The sequence below is a fragment of the Gigantopelta aegis genome, chromosome 9, assembly GCF_016097555.1.
Source record: "Gigantopelta aegis isolate Gae_Host chromosome 9, Gae_host_genome, whole genome shotgun sequence".
NCBI classification, from domain to species: domain Eukaryota; kingdom Metazoa; phylum Mollusca; class Gastropoda; order Neomphalida; family Peltospiridae; genus Gigantopelta; species Gigantopelta aegis.
Window position 1 is genome coordinate 2,463,378 of NC_054707.1, and position 21,348 is coordinate 2,484,725.

At 36.9% G+C, this 21,348-nt stretch overlaps 1 protein-coding gene across 2 annotated transcripts in view; it reads right to left on the reverse strand.

Annotated features, from left to right (window-relative positions):
- Positions 1 to 16,641, reverse strand: part of LOC121381219 (BRCA1-associated RING domain protein 1-like) — a 30,808-nt gene extending 14,167 nt beyond the window's left edge. Inside the window, exons 1-7 of one of the 2 annotated variants that reach the window (XM_041510424.1) lie at positions 16,506 to 16,641; positions 9,871 to 9,927; positions 7,118 to 7,293; positions 5,860 to 6,150; positions 4,044 to 4,146; positions 935 to 1,118; positions 315 to 395 (exon numbers count right to left, since the gene is read on the reverse strand). In XM_041510424.1, coding sequence (XP_041366358.1) covers positions 315 to 395; positions 935 to 1,118; positions 4,044 to 4,146; positions 5,860 to 6,150; positions 7,118 to 7,293; positions 9,871 to 9,927; positions 16,506 to 16,591 — 978 coding nt within the window. In that variant the 5' untranslated portion in view covers positions 16,592 to 16,641. Of the gene's footprint in view, positions 1 to 314; positions 396 to 934; positions 1,119 to 4,043; positions 4,147 to 5,859; positions 6,151 to 7,117; positions 7,294 to 9,870; positions 9,928 to 16,325; positions 16,379 to 16,505 lie in introns of those variants that run through there. The other variant, XM_041510425.1, reaches the window with a different exon arrangement.
- Positions 16,642 to 21,348: the final 4,707 nt, after the last annotated feature.

A 21,348-nucleotide genomic window follows, 5' to 3' on the forward strand; every position in this document is an offset into this window, starting at 1 on the left:
CAAAAACATTCAGAGAATAGGTCCAACAAGGGCAGGGGGGTTGATCCTACGATCCAAGCACACCTCTACTGATTGTGCTGGATCCTTCCCTGCAATCAAAACTAAAAAAGAAATAGGACGTAATTGCATAACTCCATACCCTCAGAAAAATTCCAGGTGAAAACCCTGTTGGGGGCTGTTCGCAATTGTAAATGTTCACAACTGTCAACACCTACTTATCCAAAAACAAAAAATGAAGTGAGCAAAAAATTATTTCTAAATGTGAGCTTTAATATTAACAGAGTTATCTGCCCTTGAACAAAAACTATAATCACCAGAGGTGTCCAGCCTGCATTGTCTCGGACGTTTGGATTGGCTCCCTCTTTCAGCAAGTGTTGGACAACATCAGTCTGGCCCTGAATGAAATATAATGGAAAATAAACAGGCATATGTATGTTAATGATGTAAAACTTTATAATATAAATTGTAAAGTAATACATAAATAAAGAAGACTTTTTTTTACTTGACGTTTATTCTAATTACGGTAAAAAAAATTATTGAGAAAGAAAAAAGCAAAAAATATTTTCTGACACTCAACACATTTATTTTCATTCATGGTTATATGGTGTCAGAAATGTTTAATGACCACAAAGATGAGAGAAGAAAACAACCACTCATGGGCTATTCTTTTTGATTTGCAGCAAAGGATCTTTTATATGAACCATCTTAGACAGTATAGTACATACCACATCCTTTGTCACACCGTAGCCAGTTTAATAAGACATTAAAAATATGTCACTGAAGATATTAAACCTTTGTTCAATTCACAGGTATTAAAATATTAAAAACTGAGTTTGGACAGGTGAAATATGTCAAACCCACTTGGGGTAATAAAGTTTAAAAAACAAAAAAAACCCACTTAAACATCGATCTGTGGTTTACTATGTTAACTAACCTTTATGGCAGCCACATGCAAGGGGCTTTCTCCCTTGGTATTTCTCTTAACTTGACTTCCACACGGTGAACTAATGACAGCACCCTGTGAGGCAGGTCTCTTTTTCCTACTAAGTGGACTCCCAGAAAACACTGGCGATCTCTTCTTTCCTCTCGGAAGTACGTGTGACGAAAGAGAATGTCTCCTGTGTTAATGAAATGTTTGTATTAGTAATACCGTACATGTAAGGCCATAAGCCAATGTACAAGAACAAAGATTAATATATTAAAATTTTGGGATAATTAGTTCAAACAATACCAGACTCAGTGGTGTCGTGGTTAAGTCATCAGACATAAGACTGGCAGGTACAGGGTTCGCAGCCTATTACCGGCTCCCACCCAGAGCGAGTTATAACAACTCAGTGGGGTCGTGGTTAAGTCATCAGACATAAGGCTGGCAGGTACAGGGTTCGCAGCCTGTTACTGGCTCCTACCCAGAGCGAGTTGTAACAACTCAGTGGGTAGGTGTAAGGCCACTACACCGACATCTCTAATTCACCACTAACCCACTGTCCTGGCTGGGGATTTTCTAAGCTATCTTAGAGCTACAAAATTGTAAAACCATCATAGGCTATATCGTCACTACAGCACACGCAGTAGTGATGTCACAGCCTTTGATGATTTTACGACTTCATAGCGTTAAGACAGCTTCGAAAATATTGTTTTGAACAGACAGATGAGGTGTGTGCCCAGGACAGTGTGCTTTAACATTAATTGGATATAAGCACCAAAGTTAGTTGAAATGAATGAATGACTGTTCAAACATTTAGCTACATTACAACATCAAACAAATTCTATCATCGGCTTAACATTGGAGTACGGAACCTGGTATAATTTGTAAACAAACAATTTAACCGGTTTAGAAAAAACAAACATTAGAACATTCGAAACTTATATTTACTTTATGTCAACCAGCCTATTTAAATATATTTCTATTATCTAGCCATTTATAATGTGTTATTAATATTACTATCTACATGTACATATACATTAGTATTAAATATATCATCATCTACATTATTTGTATAAGTATTACTACTGTTACCGTACTATAATCAGCATACTGCCACAATGTGTATGTACCCCTAGTATTTAGCGTGTATAATTTAATTCATATTCTGTGAGGCGATGAATCAGGGCACCCCAACCCTGGCATCGTCAAAATGAGCTGGGGACAATAAAATATTTGAAAAAAACTAAACAAAACAAAAACAAACAAAAAACCCATTAGAATATCAATTTCAAAATAACCTACATTGTTATACATACAGTGGGACAGTATGTTTTTTTCTAAAAGTGTCTGGTTTTTCGAATTTCCGTAGTACTGAATAATACCCGAAGACTTATTTCCCTTGAATAGCAAACCAGTAAAAGAAATGAGCAACAAATACAGATTTGTATAAATGTTTTTTAATCAAAACATATCTATTGGTAAAAAAGAATTCTAAATGAATATTTTAAGAAAATAATTCAATTTTAAGTCATTTCTTAACTACATTTTGAATTTTAACATTTATTTGTACCGACAGTTTTCTTTCAATTTAAATGCTGTATTTTTGTGACATTTTAATATCTTGAGATTAGTGTAAAAATACTATACAGTTACGTGTTACCAGTGACAATTAGTCTTAATTGTATTAATTACATTTTATATCTTCAGATTAGTGTAAAAATACTATACAGTTACGTGTTACCAGTGACAATTAGTCTTAATTGTATTAATTACATTTTAATATCTTGAGATTAGTGTAAAAATACTATACAGTTACGTGTTACCAGTGACAATTAATCTTAATTGTATTAATTACATTTTAATATCTTGAGATTAGTGTAAAAATACTATACAGTTACGTGTTACCAGTGACAATTAGTCTTAATTGTATTAATTACATTTTAATATCTTGAGATTAGTGTAAAAATACTATACAGTTACGTGTTACCAGTGACAATTAGTCTTAATTGTATTAATTACATTTTAATATCTTGAGATTAGTGTAAAAATACTATACAGTTACGTGTTACCAGTGACAATTAGTCTTAATTGTATTAATTACATTTTAATATCTTGAGATTAGTGTAAAAATACTATACAGTTACGTGTTACCAGTGACAATTAGTCTTAATTGTATTAATTACATTTTATATCTTGAGATTAGTGTAAAAATACTATACAGTTACGTGTTACCAGTGACAATTAATCTTAATTGTATTAATTACATTTTAATATCTTGAGATTAGTGTAAAAATACTATACAGTTACGTGTTACCAGTGACAATTAGTCTTAATTGTATTAATTACATTTTAATATCTTGAGATTAGTGTAAAAATACTATACAGTTACGTGTTACCAGTGACAATTAGTCTTAATTGTATTAATTACATTTTAATATCTTGAGATTAGTGTAAAAATACTATACAGTTACGTGTTACCAGTGACAATTAGTCTTAATTGTATTAATTACAGTTATTTACAGTTATATGGCGTCAGACATATGGTTAAGGACCACACAGATTTTGAGAGGAAACCCGCTGTCGCCACTACATGGGCTACTCTTCCGATTGGCAGCAAGGGATCTTTTATTTGCGCTTCCCACAGGCAGGATAGCACAAACCATGGCCTTTGTTGAACCAGTTATGGATCACTGGTCGGTGCAAGTGGTTTACACCTACCCATTGAGCCTTGCGGAGCACTCACTCAGGGTTTGGAGTCGGTATCTGGATTAAAAATCCCATGCCTCGACTGGGATCCGAACCCAGTATGTTCCAGCCTGTAGACCGATGGCCTGCCACGACTCCACCAAGGCCGGTCCGGATTAAAGAACACATATATATAATGAAGAGTTTGTTTTGTATGTCGGGTGTCCGTAATGTGGGGTTTCCGGACTACTGGAGTCCGGATTATCAAGGTCTCACTGTATATCAACCATTTATGAGATATGCTAGAAAATTTTTAGGTAGCCCATGTAAAAAACAATATCCTAAATGTAACGTGAATGACAAATAGATGATGCAAAACTAGACATTGGTGAACTCAATTAATTGAGACACCACTGAGAAATAGCGTTACAACCTTTTAGTATCAGACTTGTTTCTGTCAAGGAGCACAGTTTGCTGGTCACAAGGGCCCGATCTGATTCGATATCTAGGGGTGTGCACCTTGTTTTCCGCAGTTGCTGAAATGTAAACAAATATAACCAGTCAAATATATGACAGCACAATGAAAACAGCATACTTGTACCATTATACAGGAGAGGGAATTGGTGAAATGTGAAAAAAGAGGAAATCTAGAGGGGTCCGGAGGCATGCTGGCTAAAGCTTACTCGCTCCCTTCGCAAATGAAACCAAATAAGAAACGCGGCTGCATTTAGATTCATAATGACGTCACGATGTAATTTGATGTGTAACGTCATCATTTAGGACAGTTTTACGATATCGTAGCACTAAAATAGCTTTGAAAATCTGGGTCCAGAAATTTACATGACCAATTTTCACCCCCCTGCAGAAAGGACAATTACAATGCGAGGAAACGCAATGTTCTATGAGAGAAAAAACACAGATCCACTGATTATAAGGCTAACGATAAGCTATATTTTCCAAAATCCAAATGACTCATAAAAATCAATCAGTATCTTTTTTTCCACCAGCTATTATTGCTACTTGCTTCTTCCTCTTGTTTAAATACATAATTTGTTCAGTGTATCATTGTTTATACGGAGACCAGGAAAATCTAAACGTCATTTATTAATAACTATTCATGAAGCATAATTAATTAAACCTTGAATTTGAATGTTTACGGTTATGTGCATACAATGGAAAAAATAAAGATGGAAGAAAAAGAAACAGTTAAAAACAATTTTAAAAACCTGACAATAACAATGGGCTGTGCTATAATTCATAAAACAGACGGGGTGCAAACTGTAATAATAATTACTTGCCACTAATAAGGCTGGTCTGACCCACGGCACTAACTAACGACTGCTGGTAGTATGGGTGCATAGAAAGTGGTTACCGGTGCCTCTTAACAATGCCAGAAGTAACTACTGAACACTCCCCAAAGCGGTCAGACTAAGCCAACAGCTAAAGGGCTGGGATCTGGAGGTGGACAGCGAAAGAAGTTGAAAGATAGGAGTTGCCAGGTGGGGAAGAAATGAGATAGAATTCAAAGGAGAGAAAGGAATGAGGGCAGTGGGATAAAAAAAAAATTATAATAATAATAATAATTACTTGTCTTATTATTTAATTTTATTTTGTGGGAGATAAGTATTTAGAAGAAAAAAGTCGACCTCTACCCAACCCCAGGTGATTTATTTTGGAACATGGTGCTAATTTTTCCATGGCAACGATAGCAAATACTGTGATTGTCCCCCTTACAGGGATCGATCCTAGACCGACCACACATCAAGCGAACACTTTACCATTGAACAACGTCCCGCCCCTCCCCAAGGCATCAGTGTGAAATATTTTTTTCACAAAACTTGATAGAAAGTAATTTGTCTTCGTGTCCGTCGGGTTCCTTGGACTCATTTCTCGTTCCAGCCACTACTGGTATAACAAAGGCTGTGGTATGTGCTATCTTGTCCGTGGGATGGTGCATATAACAGATCCCTTGCTGCTAATTGAAAAGAGTAGCCCATTAAGTGTCGACAGTGGGTTTCCTCTCTCAATATCTGTGTGATCCTTAACCATTTGTCCGATGCCATATAACCGTAAATAAAATGTGTTGAGTGTGTCGTTTAATAAAACATTTCCTTCCTTCCTCCGTTGCCTTGGAGCCCTAATTTTTGCTATTAAGCCGAAGACAAACACTTATTGTACCCATCCACCCCACCCCACAAAAAATATTTTTAAATTCAAACCCTGTTGGAACATTCCTGAATGACCTTCACCTTGAGTTTGAGGTTTGTTCACACATCTTTGACGAGTGACTAAACCAGGTTTTTTTCTTTTGATGGTGTCTCTCTCCACTTTATGTCTTCTTGGAGTGTCCGGGGAACTCACAAAATCATACACAGACTTTAACTTGTTCTCTTTTGCAGTGGCGTTAGGACTATTAGTCTTCGGGTTAACATTGCTGAGACTGGGAGAGGAATTTGTGACATCAGCTGATGAATTTAGGAAACTGACAGATGAGTTTGATCTTACATGAGCCTGTGGTGTATATTTTAATTCAGTCACACCTAAAACAAACAAAAAATATGATTGTGTTGTGAACAAAAAAAATCATCCGCAAACTCTGTGAATCGGCAAAGCCGTTCTCTCACAAGTTTACGGATCATTGTTTTTGTTCATACCCACATGAATATAAAAGAAATCACAGACAATACTCCTAATTAAATTTGAATCATACAGGCTAATAACAACACTAAAATCAGATACTTTATTTTGAATTATTTTTTATCCATAAACAATAACGCTCAATAAGACAACTTGCCCATATAAAATGACATCATCAGACAGAACGTTCTCCGACAACATAGTTTTCACATTCATCGAAAAATGATCAAACTCCCGTTGCTACATCTAGACGTTACATTGTAATGAATGTAACAGAAATGGTATTATTTATGGATGAACACAAAAGGTATTAAGCCAAACTATATGACATACATAAAATATTATGGCCCAAATCTGTGAAAAATGTTTAGGCCAAAAAATTTAAAATGTTTCTTTCCAGGAATGTGCCCGAAAATTTAAATAAGTTTTTTCCCTTTTTTTTTACTACATTCACCCCTTCGGGTCCAGGTAAAATGTTATGCATGTACTTTTAAAATCTGTAAAGGAACTGCTGTGGGTGAAACGGCCCACCGACGGCAATTTTGATCCTGCCTATGGAAATATTTTAAAAAGTGTCATTAATTTACACTAAATAAACATGACAGAATGGTCATTTTGCTGTATGTAGACATATTTTAAATGTTAAATACTGGCAGATAATGTACACCAGGGGCTTAATTCATAAAGCTTTCTTTGCAAGTCATTTAGCATTGCACTGCGAGATCGCAAAGTTGCGAGAGTTTAGTGAATATTAGGCTCCAGGTGTATACATTTTTCTATTGTTCAGGAGCTTTACCGATGCTCTCTACCTACAGCAATTTATATCTCATCGGTGCCATTGTTAACTTGGAGCCCTGGGTTTGTACATACTCGACTGTGAAGCAGATGGACTAGCTCGATAATTGACATCGGTGTCGAGGATCTGTCTCAGTTCCAGACATAGTGTGACCAGGTTGGACAGCTGTCTGTTAATCTGTACATCCTTCACATGCACGGGAATACTACAAACTGGACAACTATTCCCACCAATATTCTCACAACAGCTCCTGAAAGAAAGAATAAATTGGTTAATTCATGAGGATTTACCTTGCCCATTGCCAAATTAGCCATTTGCAAATTTTTTTACAAAGTGGCTAGAGAATTTAGCATATGGCCAACAAGTTATTTTTTAAAATGAACACTTTTGAATAATTTTTAAGGATATATACATGTACTTTACATATTGGAAAATCAGCAAAATTAAAGTTCATTCCACTATGACCCTAAAACAGATAATCTTATCTGTTTTTAAACTTAAAATACATTTAGATTGTTCAAAGTTGTGATCAGGGTTTCCGCCAGAAAGTAAAATGGGTATGGCGCCATACCCCCAATTTTTTTTTTTAAGTTAACTTTTTGACAAAATTAATTACTCTCATCATTACTGTATGATTTTCGTAACTCTAACCCTAAACTTAACCCATTTTTTTTCTTTGCAAAGCCCCTGTTGAATGTAGTTGTATTCAATATCAAAGCACCATACCTAAAAATGTCTTTCTGGCAGAAACACTGGTGATGTATTGTACTGTAATTGTGAGAATCTGAAGAAGTGTCATGTAATGTTTATTAATTGTTTACTGAATAGAATATGCTAATAGTAGGTGACCATGTTTTATGGAGGTTGCCATACGTTGACCCCCAATATTTGCCACTCCCACCCTCAGAGACCATTTATACATATCCGATGTTAGGTTCAGCATGTTTCTAAACATATAAAAATAAAATAAAATAACTAATATCGAAAATCTCTATTAAAATGCATCTTATTAATTAACATTGGTAGGACAGTATGGTGGCCATCTTGAAAAATGGCCACCATATTGAAAATTCAAGTCGTTCATTGATTGGATTTGACAAACACCCCAGGGAGATCATCTGTGCCAAAGTTCATGGTTCTATCATCAGTTGAAAGGTTCTCCCAGTTATCTGCTCTCCCAGTAGTTCTATTAGTAGTTGACCCTGTCTTGAGGAAGGGGGCTCTACTTTGACCCCCATATTTGACACACCCATCACCAGAAGCCCATTTACCAAAACGTTTTTGTTAACATATATCATATTATATGATGAGAAATAGAAAAAGGCAGGTCTACATAATGTCCTCTAACCAGTGTCAACAAAATGGTGGCATTTATTAAAAAGTATCCAGGCCTAAATTAAGTACAAACATGCAAACCTTAAAACATTTCAGCTAAAAAACAGTCAAATGTTAAGCTTTAGTTTAATTATGGTAGATATAAATACCATAAAGCGCATTTCTGAATATCCACTAAAGCTGTATCCTAACCACATGCAAACGACACGAGCGATGAGAGCTATTATTTTAGAAATCATTGATTTCAATCACAGTATCCTAACCGCATGCATACAGTGACATATATATCTGTCGCTTCACATGTGTACAGTTAGGATACGGCAATTGAAATCAATTATTTCTAAAATAATCACTCACCTCCAGTTAGGATATAGCTTAACTCTTCAGCAGCTGTTTTAAATAACATTATTGCACTAAAAAGACATTGCTGCACTCAGAACAGATAACAAAACCTGTGGCACCCAAATTAGTTACATATAAAGCCTTGGTCTATCATATTTGTCTGTGCAACTTAAGTCATGAATAAACAGGAGGTAGATTATTTTTTGAGATGGTACTTGTATGTGTACATGTATATCAATGATAATTAGTTTCAACTTTTTTGTTTACCGTATTACATATGTACTACCAAATGACCGACTTCCTTCACCTGTTAGTGCTCGCTCAATGCATAGTCGGTGTGGGATCGATCCCCGTCGGTGGGCCCATTGGGCTATTTCTCGTTCCAGCCAGTTCACCACGACTGGTATATCAAAGGCTGTGGTATGTGCTATCCTGTCTGTGGGATGGTGCATATAAAAGATCCCTTGCTGCTAATCGAAAAGGGTAGTCCATGAAGTGGAGACAGCGGGTTTCCTCTCTCAATACCTGTGTGGTCCTTAACCATATGTCTGATGCCATATAACCGTAAATAAAATGTGTTGAGTGCGTCGTTAAATAAAACATTTCCTTCTTTCCTTCCTTCACCTGTTCAGGGGCGGGATTTAGTTCAGTCGGTTGATTGCTTGCTTGAGGTGTTTGCATCACAGGATCAAACCACCTCGGCGGATCCATTCAGCTGATTGGGGTGGTTTTCTCATTCCAACCAGTGCACCACAACTGGACAAAGGCCGTGGTATGTGCTTTCCTGCCTGTGGGAAAGTGCATGTAAAAGATTCCTTGCTGCATTACAAAGAAATGTAGCAGGTTTCCTTTATTGACTACAAGTCAAAATGACCAAATGTTTGACATCCAATAGCTAATGATTAATTAATCAATATGCTCCAGTGGTGTCATTAAACAAAACAAGCTTCCTTCGCCTGTTCAAAACGTTGGAAGCACATAACAGTAAGACCAGCACTAGATAAGTGTCTGGAGCGGTCTGTCTCAGTTGCAGGCTTGTCTGGCACATTTACAGCATCCACCTAATGTCTAGCCCCCATGTACCTGCAACCCAATAGCCGATGTTTTTTTCGTGCTGGGGTGTCGTTAAACATTCATTCATTCCATGTACCTGCAAAATTTGTGTTCACATCCACCAAGGGTGAAAAGCTCTTCAGGTAAGGTGTTGCTGAAATAAGCAAAAATAGCATTACTCAATTGTGTTGACAATGTGTTGTAATGAATGAGTGTGTGAGTGAGTGAGTGAAATGAATGCATGAACAAATTTAAAGGTGATAATAAATGTGACAGCAAAATTGTTGTTATTTCATTTTCAATCTGATAACTCTGACATACTTGTATGTAACGTTTTTAAAATTTAAAACCAAGCAATTTAATTCACAAGAAAATATTTTTTATTACATAAGATTTCTTTAGCAGACAACTGACAGAATCTGTGGTGTTCAGTAGAGGAAAACATTCTTTAATGCTATTTAATTTTCACCCAGCAGGAACGCTGAAATCTAGAGACCTACAATTGAAGACTCCTGGGTGATGAAATAAGCCCAATCAAAACTGATTGCTCTGTAAGGTTTAAATTAACCTGAAACTGAATGTTCTGTGATGCACAAGTCAGCTGCAGAGCAAAGTTTCATAAACTTGGAAAATACTCTTAAATTTTTTGTAAAGCTGGTTTTTGAGGGCTTTTTCTTACAGAATTTTGTTTTCTATCATTTCCAGTGATCTTGTTTTAGTCAAAGCAATCTGGTTTTTTAGAGATAAATACCTACGGGAGATGCAACGATGTTTATGTCCCTTGTTTGAATTCTTGCTAATTAAATTACAAATTATCAAACATGACTTGCTTTGTCATCATGGTCTCACTACACAGATGTCATCTGCCATTGAAACCCATGTGAAATTGCCCAACTTCAAATGAAGATTGCCAATAGAACAGGCTCTCATTGGCACTAACAACATACATTTATTTTCACTGCAAAACTGAGAACATTTCCGTCTCAGTTTTTTGCTATATATCACTGCATCTGGTTGTAATACCGTTCCGAACAGGTGATTCATTAACCGATTCACCCCGGCTGTCTCTTATGCTATACACCCATGTCCCAAAAGGTCAATGAACAATAATACAAAATAGCATGGGCAAAATACAGCCAGAAGGCTTACCATTAAACATATATAGTTTTAATTCTTCACCATTTCCTAGAAGTGAATATGTGAACCATAACTTGTGTCACAATTAGGAACTATAGTGGACCGTGATGAATGAACTCTCACCCGGAAGTGATCTGTGTAATGAGACCCAAGTTAAAGGCCCATTCTTAGATGGTGAACTGAATGTGCATGCAAATAACTTATTATATATGTTTGATATCCTGATATATCATTAACACCTTGTATAAAACTAAAAGTAGAAACGATTTTAAAAAGAATTAATTATGAGGTGCTGAAAATTACTTGTATTGTGTAAAATTTGATTACATGGGAAACATGACAGGTACACCATTTGGATTTATTTCATAAATATATCAAAAGTTACATAAAGTTTATAATAAATAATTTATTTTTATAACATGTGTAGGCATGTGCAGTAGACAAGGTCTAGATGTAGTGAGTGAGAATTTCCATGAAAATGTATTGAAAAAACATGAACAATGTGTCTGTTTTGACTGTGTTGCTAACATAGGCTAGTATCATACGGTTCCAAACAAACCACTGGTCAATAGTTGGGAGTACAATGATGGAAATACACGATGAACACATTTCAGGCCTGCTAATTTCACCATTTCAAAGTCACAAACTCACGTTTCACTCAATTATAACTTTATCCAAATGTGTTACAGGTTTGCAGATTAACTAAACTTAGTGCGCATTTCCATGGGCTGAAACTAGGGTCTGTCTCTTTAACTAAACTTAGTACGCATTTCCATGGGCTGAAACTAGGGTCTGTCCCTTTAAGGACCATTTTGAATTTTTATGGCCATTTTGACCAATTATTTTAGGGCCGTTTTATACTGTGGCTGTTATGACTACGATTACCCAATCTGCCCCCCAGTCTGCCCCCCAGGCCTTGTACATTTATGGTTTTTACTAATTTACACATTAAATACATTTTGTAACAACGTCACTACAGAGAACAGACTTTATCACGATAATACTGTTTCTCAGCCAGACCAGTCTAAGTGGGAACAGGTCAACTCGCCCCCTACCAACTCGCCCCAGCGGTTGGTCAACTCGCCCCACACTGTTTAGTCAACTCATATCATTACCATTTTATTAATTAATATACCAATATGTTAAGCAATAAAGTGCACTAAATATTATTGAACATGCACACCAGTCGGAGTCCAAAAGCCTTGCCTGATCATTCCTTTAAGGAAATAGGAAGGAATGAAATGTTTTATTTAATGACGCACTCAACACATTTTATTTACGGTTATATGGCGTCAGACTTTAAGGAAATAAGACACAAACTCACAAACATCGTCAAAATAGGCTTGGCAGTTCATTGTAACAGATTATTATTTATTCAGTATTACGATCTCCCCAATACAGGGTGACCAACTTTTGGGAATTTTCCAAAAAATCCGGAATTATAATCCCATACCCGGATTTCCAGAACTGATGCCAAATATCCGGAATTTTTTTCAAATTCACCAACGGGTTTTTTTAAGCAACTAATTCTTATTACATTTTACATTCTCCAGATCTTGCTTATTAAGGTGCGCGGGTGCGATCGCGCTTGTACAGCACAAGTAATTTCAATCTGGTGAGTGTGAAAAACAGTGCATGTTACACTCAACAAACATCGCACATAAAATAGATGGGTATATATATTTATGTCCACTGTTTACAAAAATCAACAGTTTTTATAGCTCATTTAGCTGATAGGATTGTTCTTTTATTAAAACAATAAAAATTAAAAACATGGCAGTGGCTTCCATGCAGTCGTTAAACTGGTATTTCTCTTTGTTGAACAAATCTGGAAATACTGGTTTAATAGGCAATTTTGTAGACATACCAGTCAAATCCAATCAGAGCTATACTGCCAATTTTATTTATTTTTCACTCGCCTTAGTATATTAATGTGTGCGAAATTCCACTCGCCTATAATTTTCAAAAACCAAGGACTGATTCTCCATTTCAACCTGAACTTGATTGTCTATTGGCTGTATTTGTCAACAGCCGACCAATGAATTTTTTTTGACAATCGAGTAAACTGTGCGAAGCCATGTGTAAAATTGTTCTTACTTGTTATGTAGTTTATGTATTCATTTTAAAGATATTTTAAATTGCATATACTTATGTTCTAAGACATCAGTTCTATGGTGCAATGCATGCAACTTCGCCACAGTTGGTAAAAACCTGAATATATAACAGAACACTTGCGATCGTACGAAAACAAAAGAAACAGATCCACAATTCTCTTCTTTTTATATGCTTTCACATGCAACATTTCACTAAATAATATTTGGCCACCAGTAATCTGTGACCCATTCATGACATTAATATACCTACTGATGTTGTTTTATAATTTATTCAAGTAAGTTAAAACTATAAACTATGTAAATCTTTACAAACCATTTTCAGTTTTTGCTGCAATTTTTTTTCGTTAGACTGACAGCCCAGAAGTGCTACTCTAATTGTAATGTAAGCGTAATGCAGAACAGTAGCCAGTCTTAATGTGGGTACCACAGTCTTAATGTGGGTACCAGACGTTTCGTCCCCGATTCAGTTGACCATAAATCAGTTCGACCCACTGATGAAATGTGGCAATGTACTTACATGAAAATAACATTGGTCCTAATTTTGTTTGTCACTTTATTAAGTACTAATCTGTAGGTGGGAGTGAAACTGTACTGCAATATTTGCTAATAAAGTGGGGCTTATGGGGGGGTTTTGTTGATGATTTTTGGTGCGTGTGTGTGCATGCGTGTGTGGTAATGCTGTTAATTGCTGTACTAGGTATAGTAACTTTATTTACACTGATTAGAGGTGGATCTAGGCCCCCCCATACATTTTCGCAACAGTTATAATTTTATTATATATTAATTTTAATTTTTTTTACGATCCCCTCCAAACCTCCCTTAAAGTTCCATTGGCATTCCGCCGCATGTCATTGGGGGCCCCCTAAATGGATTTTCTGGATCCGCCACTGCTGATGAATATATTTAGCATGTTTTACTCTAGAGACAAACCATAATGTAGGCCTATGCCTAAAAAGGAAGTACAAAAAGTCTGCCACTTATGTGGATTGATTTATACTTTTATTATTGAATACATAACATTCCAATAAATAATACAAATTTGTATTGCTATTTATCTCTTTGGTTGTTATTCTGCAAATATGTCAAACATGGCACTGCTTTAATTAATTTTATAAAAATGGCGTTTTCGCATGCTTTAAACTATTGTTTTGAAAAGAGCGTTCACGCACTTATAAATGAAAATACCGGAAAAATATTTCCATTAGGTTGGTCGCCCTGCCAATATAAAACCACTTAAAGGAGGGGACAATTAAGGCATTTGGCCTGGTATGCATATTCAACGATATATAATGCACATTACTGCTTAATATCAACAAGTATAATCGTATAGTTAATTAATAAAACGGTTAAATGTGACAGCTATTATATAGAATGGGCGCAGCCATTTTGTACCATCCTAGTGAATACGCCCTCTGGCGAGCTGGTGGTTACGTAATACCTAACGTGTCACGTCAGGAATTAGTGTTTGAACTGAAGAAACAAAACAAACCTGATTTTTGCGGATGCATTGCAATGTTCTGTAATAATAGCCATCCCAGTAAGCCAGTAACAATTATATATTATTTTTCAATACAAAATAAACCACCATTGTCAAAGTGTTAAAATAACTGTATTATGTTTTGTACATAAATTAACCCATGTACTGAAATAATAATCAGTGTTTTCTTGGTTAATTGGTCTTTTCTTTCTGTGGCCTGTACCTGTGGTTCCTAATTGGCAGGTGTATATTTAGACGGTCCCCAGACACTGTGTCTAGATACACTAAAAAGGCGTGCCTCTTTTATTAAGATCATAGGGTATTGTGTGATAACCACACAGATACCCCTCTAATCATAATGGACATTACCTGCTTTATTACTGTAAGTAATTCTGTAAAACCAGTGTTTGAGATTAAATTTTTTGGGCAGTATCCCAGTTGGATACTAACATTTCAAAAACTGGTATCCCACCTGAGAATTTAGTATTACATGGTATCCCGGTGGGATACTGGGTTCTTGAAGTCTGGTATCCAAAATTAAATTCTGGTATCCCCGGGATATCAGGATACCGTTAATCTTGAACACTGAAAACCCTTGATTAAGTAGACTTACCCATCTAAAATTACAAAACTGACCAGTTATGTTGTCCCAAAGAAAAGAAAAGTTTCACTTGGATATCGTGAGTGGTCGTTTTTGCTCGAACGTACCCTACCAATAGGCCTAATAATATGCATTTTTTCTTTGGATTTAAAAAAAAAGAAAAATACTATAACTTCATTTCGTTCTACTGATGCAAACTGAAATATATTTAGTTAAATAGTTTATTATACTATCAAGTCATTTATGTTGTTTTACAAGTCAGGTTGATGAAAGCGAAGCGCCTTGTCGTAAATTAGAGCGTTTGTTTATACTGTGCATAGAGGAGATGGACGGAGCTGACGGCACTTCATCTCAAGCTATACCACCGGACGTCACAAAAACAAAACAAAATGGCTGCCCCCAGTTAGCAGGAATAATCATATTTTTTATTAAGGCCAAGAGAATGAAAGTTATAGATTTGCGTCCGAACAATTTTAAAAACGCATGAGGCTTTTTTTCATTTTTTTCATTATTTTTATTGATCTATTATTTCCATAGTAGATTCAAGTCCAAATGAGGTCTTTGATATGTTTGAAGGTGGAATATAAACAATTGAAAATTTTTAATTTCATTTTAATTGAGCTCTAACTAGCTAGCTAGTGTCTTTATGATTCAGTGTCTCCTTTGGATTGTTGGATCAAGACAGTCCTCGCACTTAAGATAGGTATCTGCTTCATTTTCGACACCATGGAGATTTTCCATTGGTCTATTCAATGCGATGAAACAGAAGAACCAATCACATCGTTCGACACATCAAGAGTTCGGCAATTTTCGTCAATGTTTGGAATATACTGCTTCCTGCTTGAAGATTCAATGCTCTACTGGGCTACACTTCAGAAGGACCTCGTAGACATTACCACTATTGAGGGGCAATTGTGTGATGATCATTAAGTGCCTTTTTTGTGCAGTACCTTTCACAGCATGCGGGCAATGGACGTAAAACTATAACTTTCATTCTCATGGCCTAACTCTAAAATAATGCGTTTTTCATTTGTTAAAGTATCAGTATATGTTGGTGGTCCGGGTATGCATCTTACCAACACATAAGGCTCTTGTTTGAGTTGACCCTACCTTTAATAAGTGGTCATATGACTCATAATAATATAGCGGGGTTTTGCTAATATTAATAAATAAAATCATATTTTAAAATGACACCAAAGTTGTAGTTATTTGGTCACAATTACGGATAGTAAAGTTTGGGATGAGTTGTCCAAACAAACATTGGAGCGACTTGACCAGCATTCGTCTAAGCTATTAATGCTTTTTCGAGGTCACATTTCGTTGATTTATCGGACCGGCATAGATCATTAGATGATAGAAATAACAACAGGTTTTAACCTATCCATCTCCATTTGGTTTCTTACCAAACAAGACAGTTCAACGATCCCTGTAGGGTTGTCAATGCTTGCAACGTTTTTATATACCCATTTTCCATGACGCAGCCTTTCATTTTAAAACGTTTTCCAAATGTTTTTCATAGATTGGCGCCATTTTGCTTTATATGCTATTACCCTTCCAGTTATCCTAATTTTAAGTTCTCCATCGTTTGAAGTACCATGATATTATGATACAAGACTTGTAAGTACGTAAAATCAATTTCTACTTGTATTAAATTGATTGTACGTGCTTACATCCAATTCAGGTCCAAACACGCTTGATGTGGGTACATAGCCAGAGTTTTTGTAAACCCATACAAGAATGGGAAGGAGAGGGTTATATATAGGTCTTTTTTTAATTATTAATATGAAAAGATTAAAATGTAATTTTTAAAAAGAATAAAATTTAACAAACAAAAAAACCCACCTTACCTTTTTCTTCTGAACGTTAAAAGATTAAAATGTAACCCAGTTATCTTTATCTTCGGAACCTTTCTCAAAACACACATTTGTTGTTATTTGTTGTTTTTCGTTTGATTTTTTTTTTTTTTTTTGGGGTGGGGGGGGGGGAAATAGTTTGTGTGTGTGTGATTTTCATTTTTACAAGTGGTTATCTTCAGATGAGATTTGCGTGTCTTTGTATGTATGTATATACATGTCTGTCTGTCTGTCTATATGTATGTATGTATGTATGTATGTTTATCTACATAGTGTAGACTACGTAAGTGTATCTATGTGTCCTAGGGCGGGGGTGGAGGGCAGGCTGATTTTATACCGTGAAAATGCCCGAATTTGCATTACAAAATTTATTAATATTAGCATCACTGCCAAACAGCTGTATAGGCTTGGGGATGTAAACAAATAATTGGTGGACATATTCTCTCATTAGTTTTTTCCCGTTCCAGCTATGACTAGTATATCAAAGGTCATGATATGTGTTATCCTGACTGTGGAAAAGTGCATAATATAAAAAAGACCCGTTGCTGCTAATGCGGAAAAACATAATATAGCTATGTAGCGGGTTTTCTTTGAACAGTGTCAGAATTACCAGATGCATGACATCCAATAATTAATCAATGTGCTCTTGTGGTGTCGTTAAATAAAACAAACTTAGCTACTGCAATGTTATTTCTCCCGAGACAAGACAGTTTTATAGAAAAGCTTCTACTCTTATAAGGCCACAAGAAACAATATCTGGAGTGGCGGAGGAGGTCAGGTCAGGTCAGAGAGTTTAACGTGCACATTCAGAGCAAGCTGTTGTAGCGCACGCCTGTCCTGGGCGCAGATATTGGGCTCAGCCGGTTCCTCCGTCCAGGGCCCCGTTCCACGAAGCGATCTTAGCCCTAAGATTACCTTAGGCGCATAGCTACCCTATGCACTTAAGTTGATCTTAGAGCTAAGATCGCTTCGTGGAACGGCTCCCAAGATAGGAAAGGGGTGGGGAGGGTGGGGGGGGGGGGTCGCCTGCACTGTCAGGTGCAAGGGATCATCAGCAGTCCAACCGTAGCCGGTAACAGGCGGGTGGTGGCGGAGGAGGGGGCACAGTCTCTTTTATACCTATTGTGATCCGTTTTTCCCCGGCGTAATGCGTCGTGCGTCATCCGCAGGCCTATACTTTTCACGTTCTCCAAAACTACTTGACCAATTCAAACCAAGTTTTGTGAGAAACAATTTTTTTTTTTTTTTTTTTTTTTATCCTGACCATAATCGTACGAGACAGGGGACAGAGGGGCAACTGGAGCTAAAAATCAAATTAGGATACAAGTGATGGAGACATTCGGGTAAAATGTGCTAACCGGAGACTTTTTACAATATATTTCCATTATTCTACTTCAAAATTAGTTGTAATCCGTGATTCGTTTGGAACCCTATATAGCTGTTTGACATTAATGGCTAAATGCTAATATGAAAAAAATTGTTTTCCAGATTCGAGCATTTTCGTATAAATTCGGGCAAAAACCAGCATGCCCCCTACAAAAAATGGGAGCCCGTACGCCTACCAAGGGGCTAAAAAGGAAAAGGTCAACTGATGGTTTATCTAATTTGTTAATGCCATTAATGTTAGGTCCCCAATTTGACGCGGGGTGGGGTTGAAGCTAATATACTACAGTTGCATAGAGAAATGCATTTAAACTGTAATTTCGTCAAGGTCTTCTCAAAACTACTTTACCAGTTCTAACCGAATTTTATGGGAACTTTCATGTCATGCGGAGAAACAAATTTGTAAATGTGGTCATCCTGATCCCCTAAGGGCCCGAGGGCGGGACCCAAAAGGGGGAAATTAAAGACTAATTAAAACAAAATCTTCTCTACTTCCAGAAATGCCATAACCGAATAGTTTTAATATATGTAAAGGTCAATAGAAGGTTTCATTCTGACCACCGCTAGGGATTTGAGGACAGGGCCTAACATGGTGGGGTGGGGTGGGGGGGGGGGGGGGGGGGGGTCAAGCCAATTAAAAGAAATCTTCTCTTCTTCCAGAAATGATATAACCGAATAGCCTTAATATATTCAAAGGTTAATTTATTCATGTTTGGGACGTAGCCCAGTGGTAAGGCGCTCGCTCGATGCGCGGTCGGTGTGGGATCGATCCCCGTCGGTGGGCCTATTAGGATATTTCTCGTTGCAGCCAGTGCACCACGACTGGTATATCAAAGGCCGTGGTTTGCATATAAAAGATCCCTTGCTGCTAATCGAAAAGAGTAGCCTATGAAGTGACAACAGCGGGTTTCCTCTCTCAATATCTGTGTGGTCCTTAACCATATGTCTGACGCCATATAACCGTCAATACATGAACGGCCGTTAGATACCATTTATCTTACAACGAATTGCTTTAAAATGTATTTAAGTGTTATCTAAAGGACACACCTGTATTATTCTACTTATCCTCAAAAACCAGGTTTTAAGTAAATTTTAACATCTTTTCGATTAAAAGTTATTTACAGCCTTTGCACTTGTAGCTAACTTACGCGTCACAGACAAATAATTGTCAGGTTAACTATACGTCACAGGGTAGTCGATTTCGATCGTGCTGGTTTTTCATTGGTTGTATGGCATTGGTGACCTGGTCATCACCCAGGAGCAGCCACTCGTATGTCTTGAAATTGTTAACACACGTACGTATGTGTGTTAACAAGTATGTGTTATTACAAATAACGAACGAGGTTCTCATCAACGGATGTGTAAGAAACCTATTCAAGACCGACCTCCAGGGCCCTGAAGGGTGGGCCCCATAACGGGGAAATATGCCTAATTTTAAAAATCATTTCCCCTACTTCCAGAACGGTTATAACCGAATAGTATTCATATATTTAAGATCAACAGATGGCCATAAAATGAACGAATGAATGTTTAACGACACCCGAGCACGAAAAATACATTGGCTGCTGGGTGTCAAACTATGGTAAATTCAAAATATGTAGATGGTATATGCTCAAAAGAGGGATAATAATGTCGAATTTTAAAAATCTTTTTCTCGCCTTCCAGAAATGCTATAATAGTCTCCATATATGTAAAGGTCCTAAGATGATTTATCTAATTTATGAATCATTGGCTATTGGATGTCAAACATTTGGTAATTTTTACATTTAGTATTAGAGAGGAAAACGAGAAACAGCCCAATGGGCCCACCGACGGGGATCGATCCTAACCCGACCGCACATCAGGCGAGTGCTTTACCGCTGGGCTACGTCCTTTCCCCTCCCCCCTCCCGCCCATATCTACACTCCACAAAACATACACGCACAAACACAATACGCACTTTACACACGTACACACACAGAAGACAAAACAAATGTAACATGATTTTTATAGGCTAGGGCTCCTTGGCCACACAAAGATGCATTCAGCTTTATTCAAGTAATTAATTAATTAGTATAAATGATATAGCTTAAAGGAACATTCCTGAGTTTGCTGCACTTTTTAAGATGTTATCGACTAAGAGAGATTTTTTCTTGATTGTAATTACATAGCAAATATATTTTTCCGCATACAATATTAGTGACTATATATTAAACGTGTTTCTGATCGTTCTAATATTTGTACTAGTTTAAATTTCATTTTATTTCCTAAAATAAATGTTTTCGTACCAATCTAATTAAAATTAGCTCCACTATTACATGTGGATCTAACACCAGCCAGTTGGAGCTCATGTCCACGAATCAAAACCTTTCTTGCAGAATCATGCAGCTGTCAATTGGACGTGTTTTAGTTCGTCTGGTCCCCTCCCATGGAACGTTCAGTCATGCGACGATCGTTTGAAAGTAAAGTTTGTTTTATTTAACGACGCCACTAGAGCACATTGATTTATTTTTTATCTTATCATCGGCTATTGGACGTCAAAGATATGGTCATTCTGACACTGTTTTTTTTAGAGGAAACCCGCTGTCGCCACATAGGCTACTCTTTTACGATAAGCAGCAAGGGATCTTTTATTTGCGCTTCCCACATGCAGGATAGCACAAACCATGGTCTTTGTTGAACCAGTTATGGATCACTGGTCGGTGCAAGTGGTTTACACCTACCCATTGTGCTTTGCAGAGCACTCACTCAGGGTTTGGAGTCGGTATCTGGATTAAAAATCCCATGCCTCGACTGGGATCCGAACCCAGTACCTACCAGCCTGTAGACCGATGGCCTAACCACGACGCCACCGAGGCCGGTCGATCGTTTGAAGACATGAAACTCCGAGTGGCTACTTAAGGCTATAATCATGGTACAGTATATATATATATATATATATATAGAGAGAGAGAGAGAGAGAGAGAGAGAGAGAGAGAGAGAGAGAGAGAGAGAGAGAGAGAGAGAGAGAGAGAGAGAGAGAGAGAGAGAG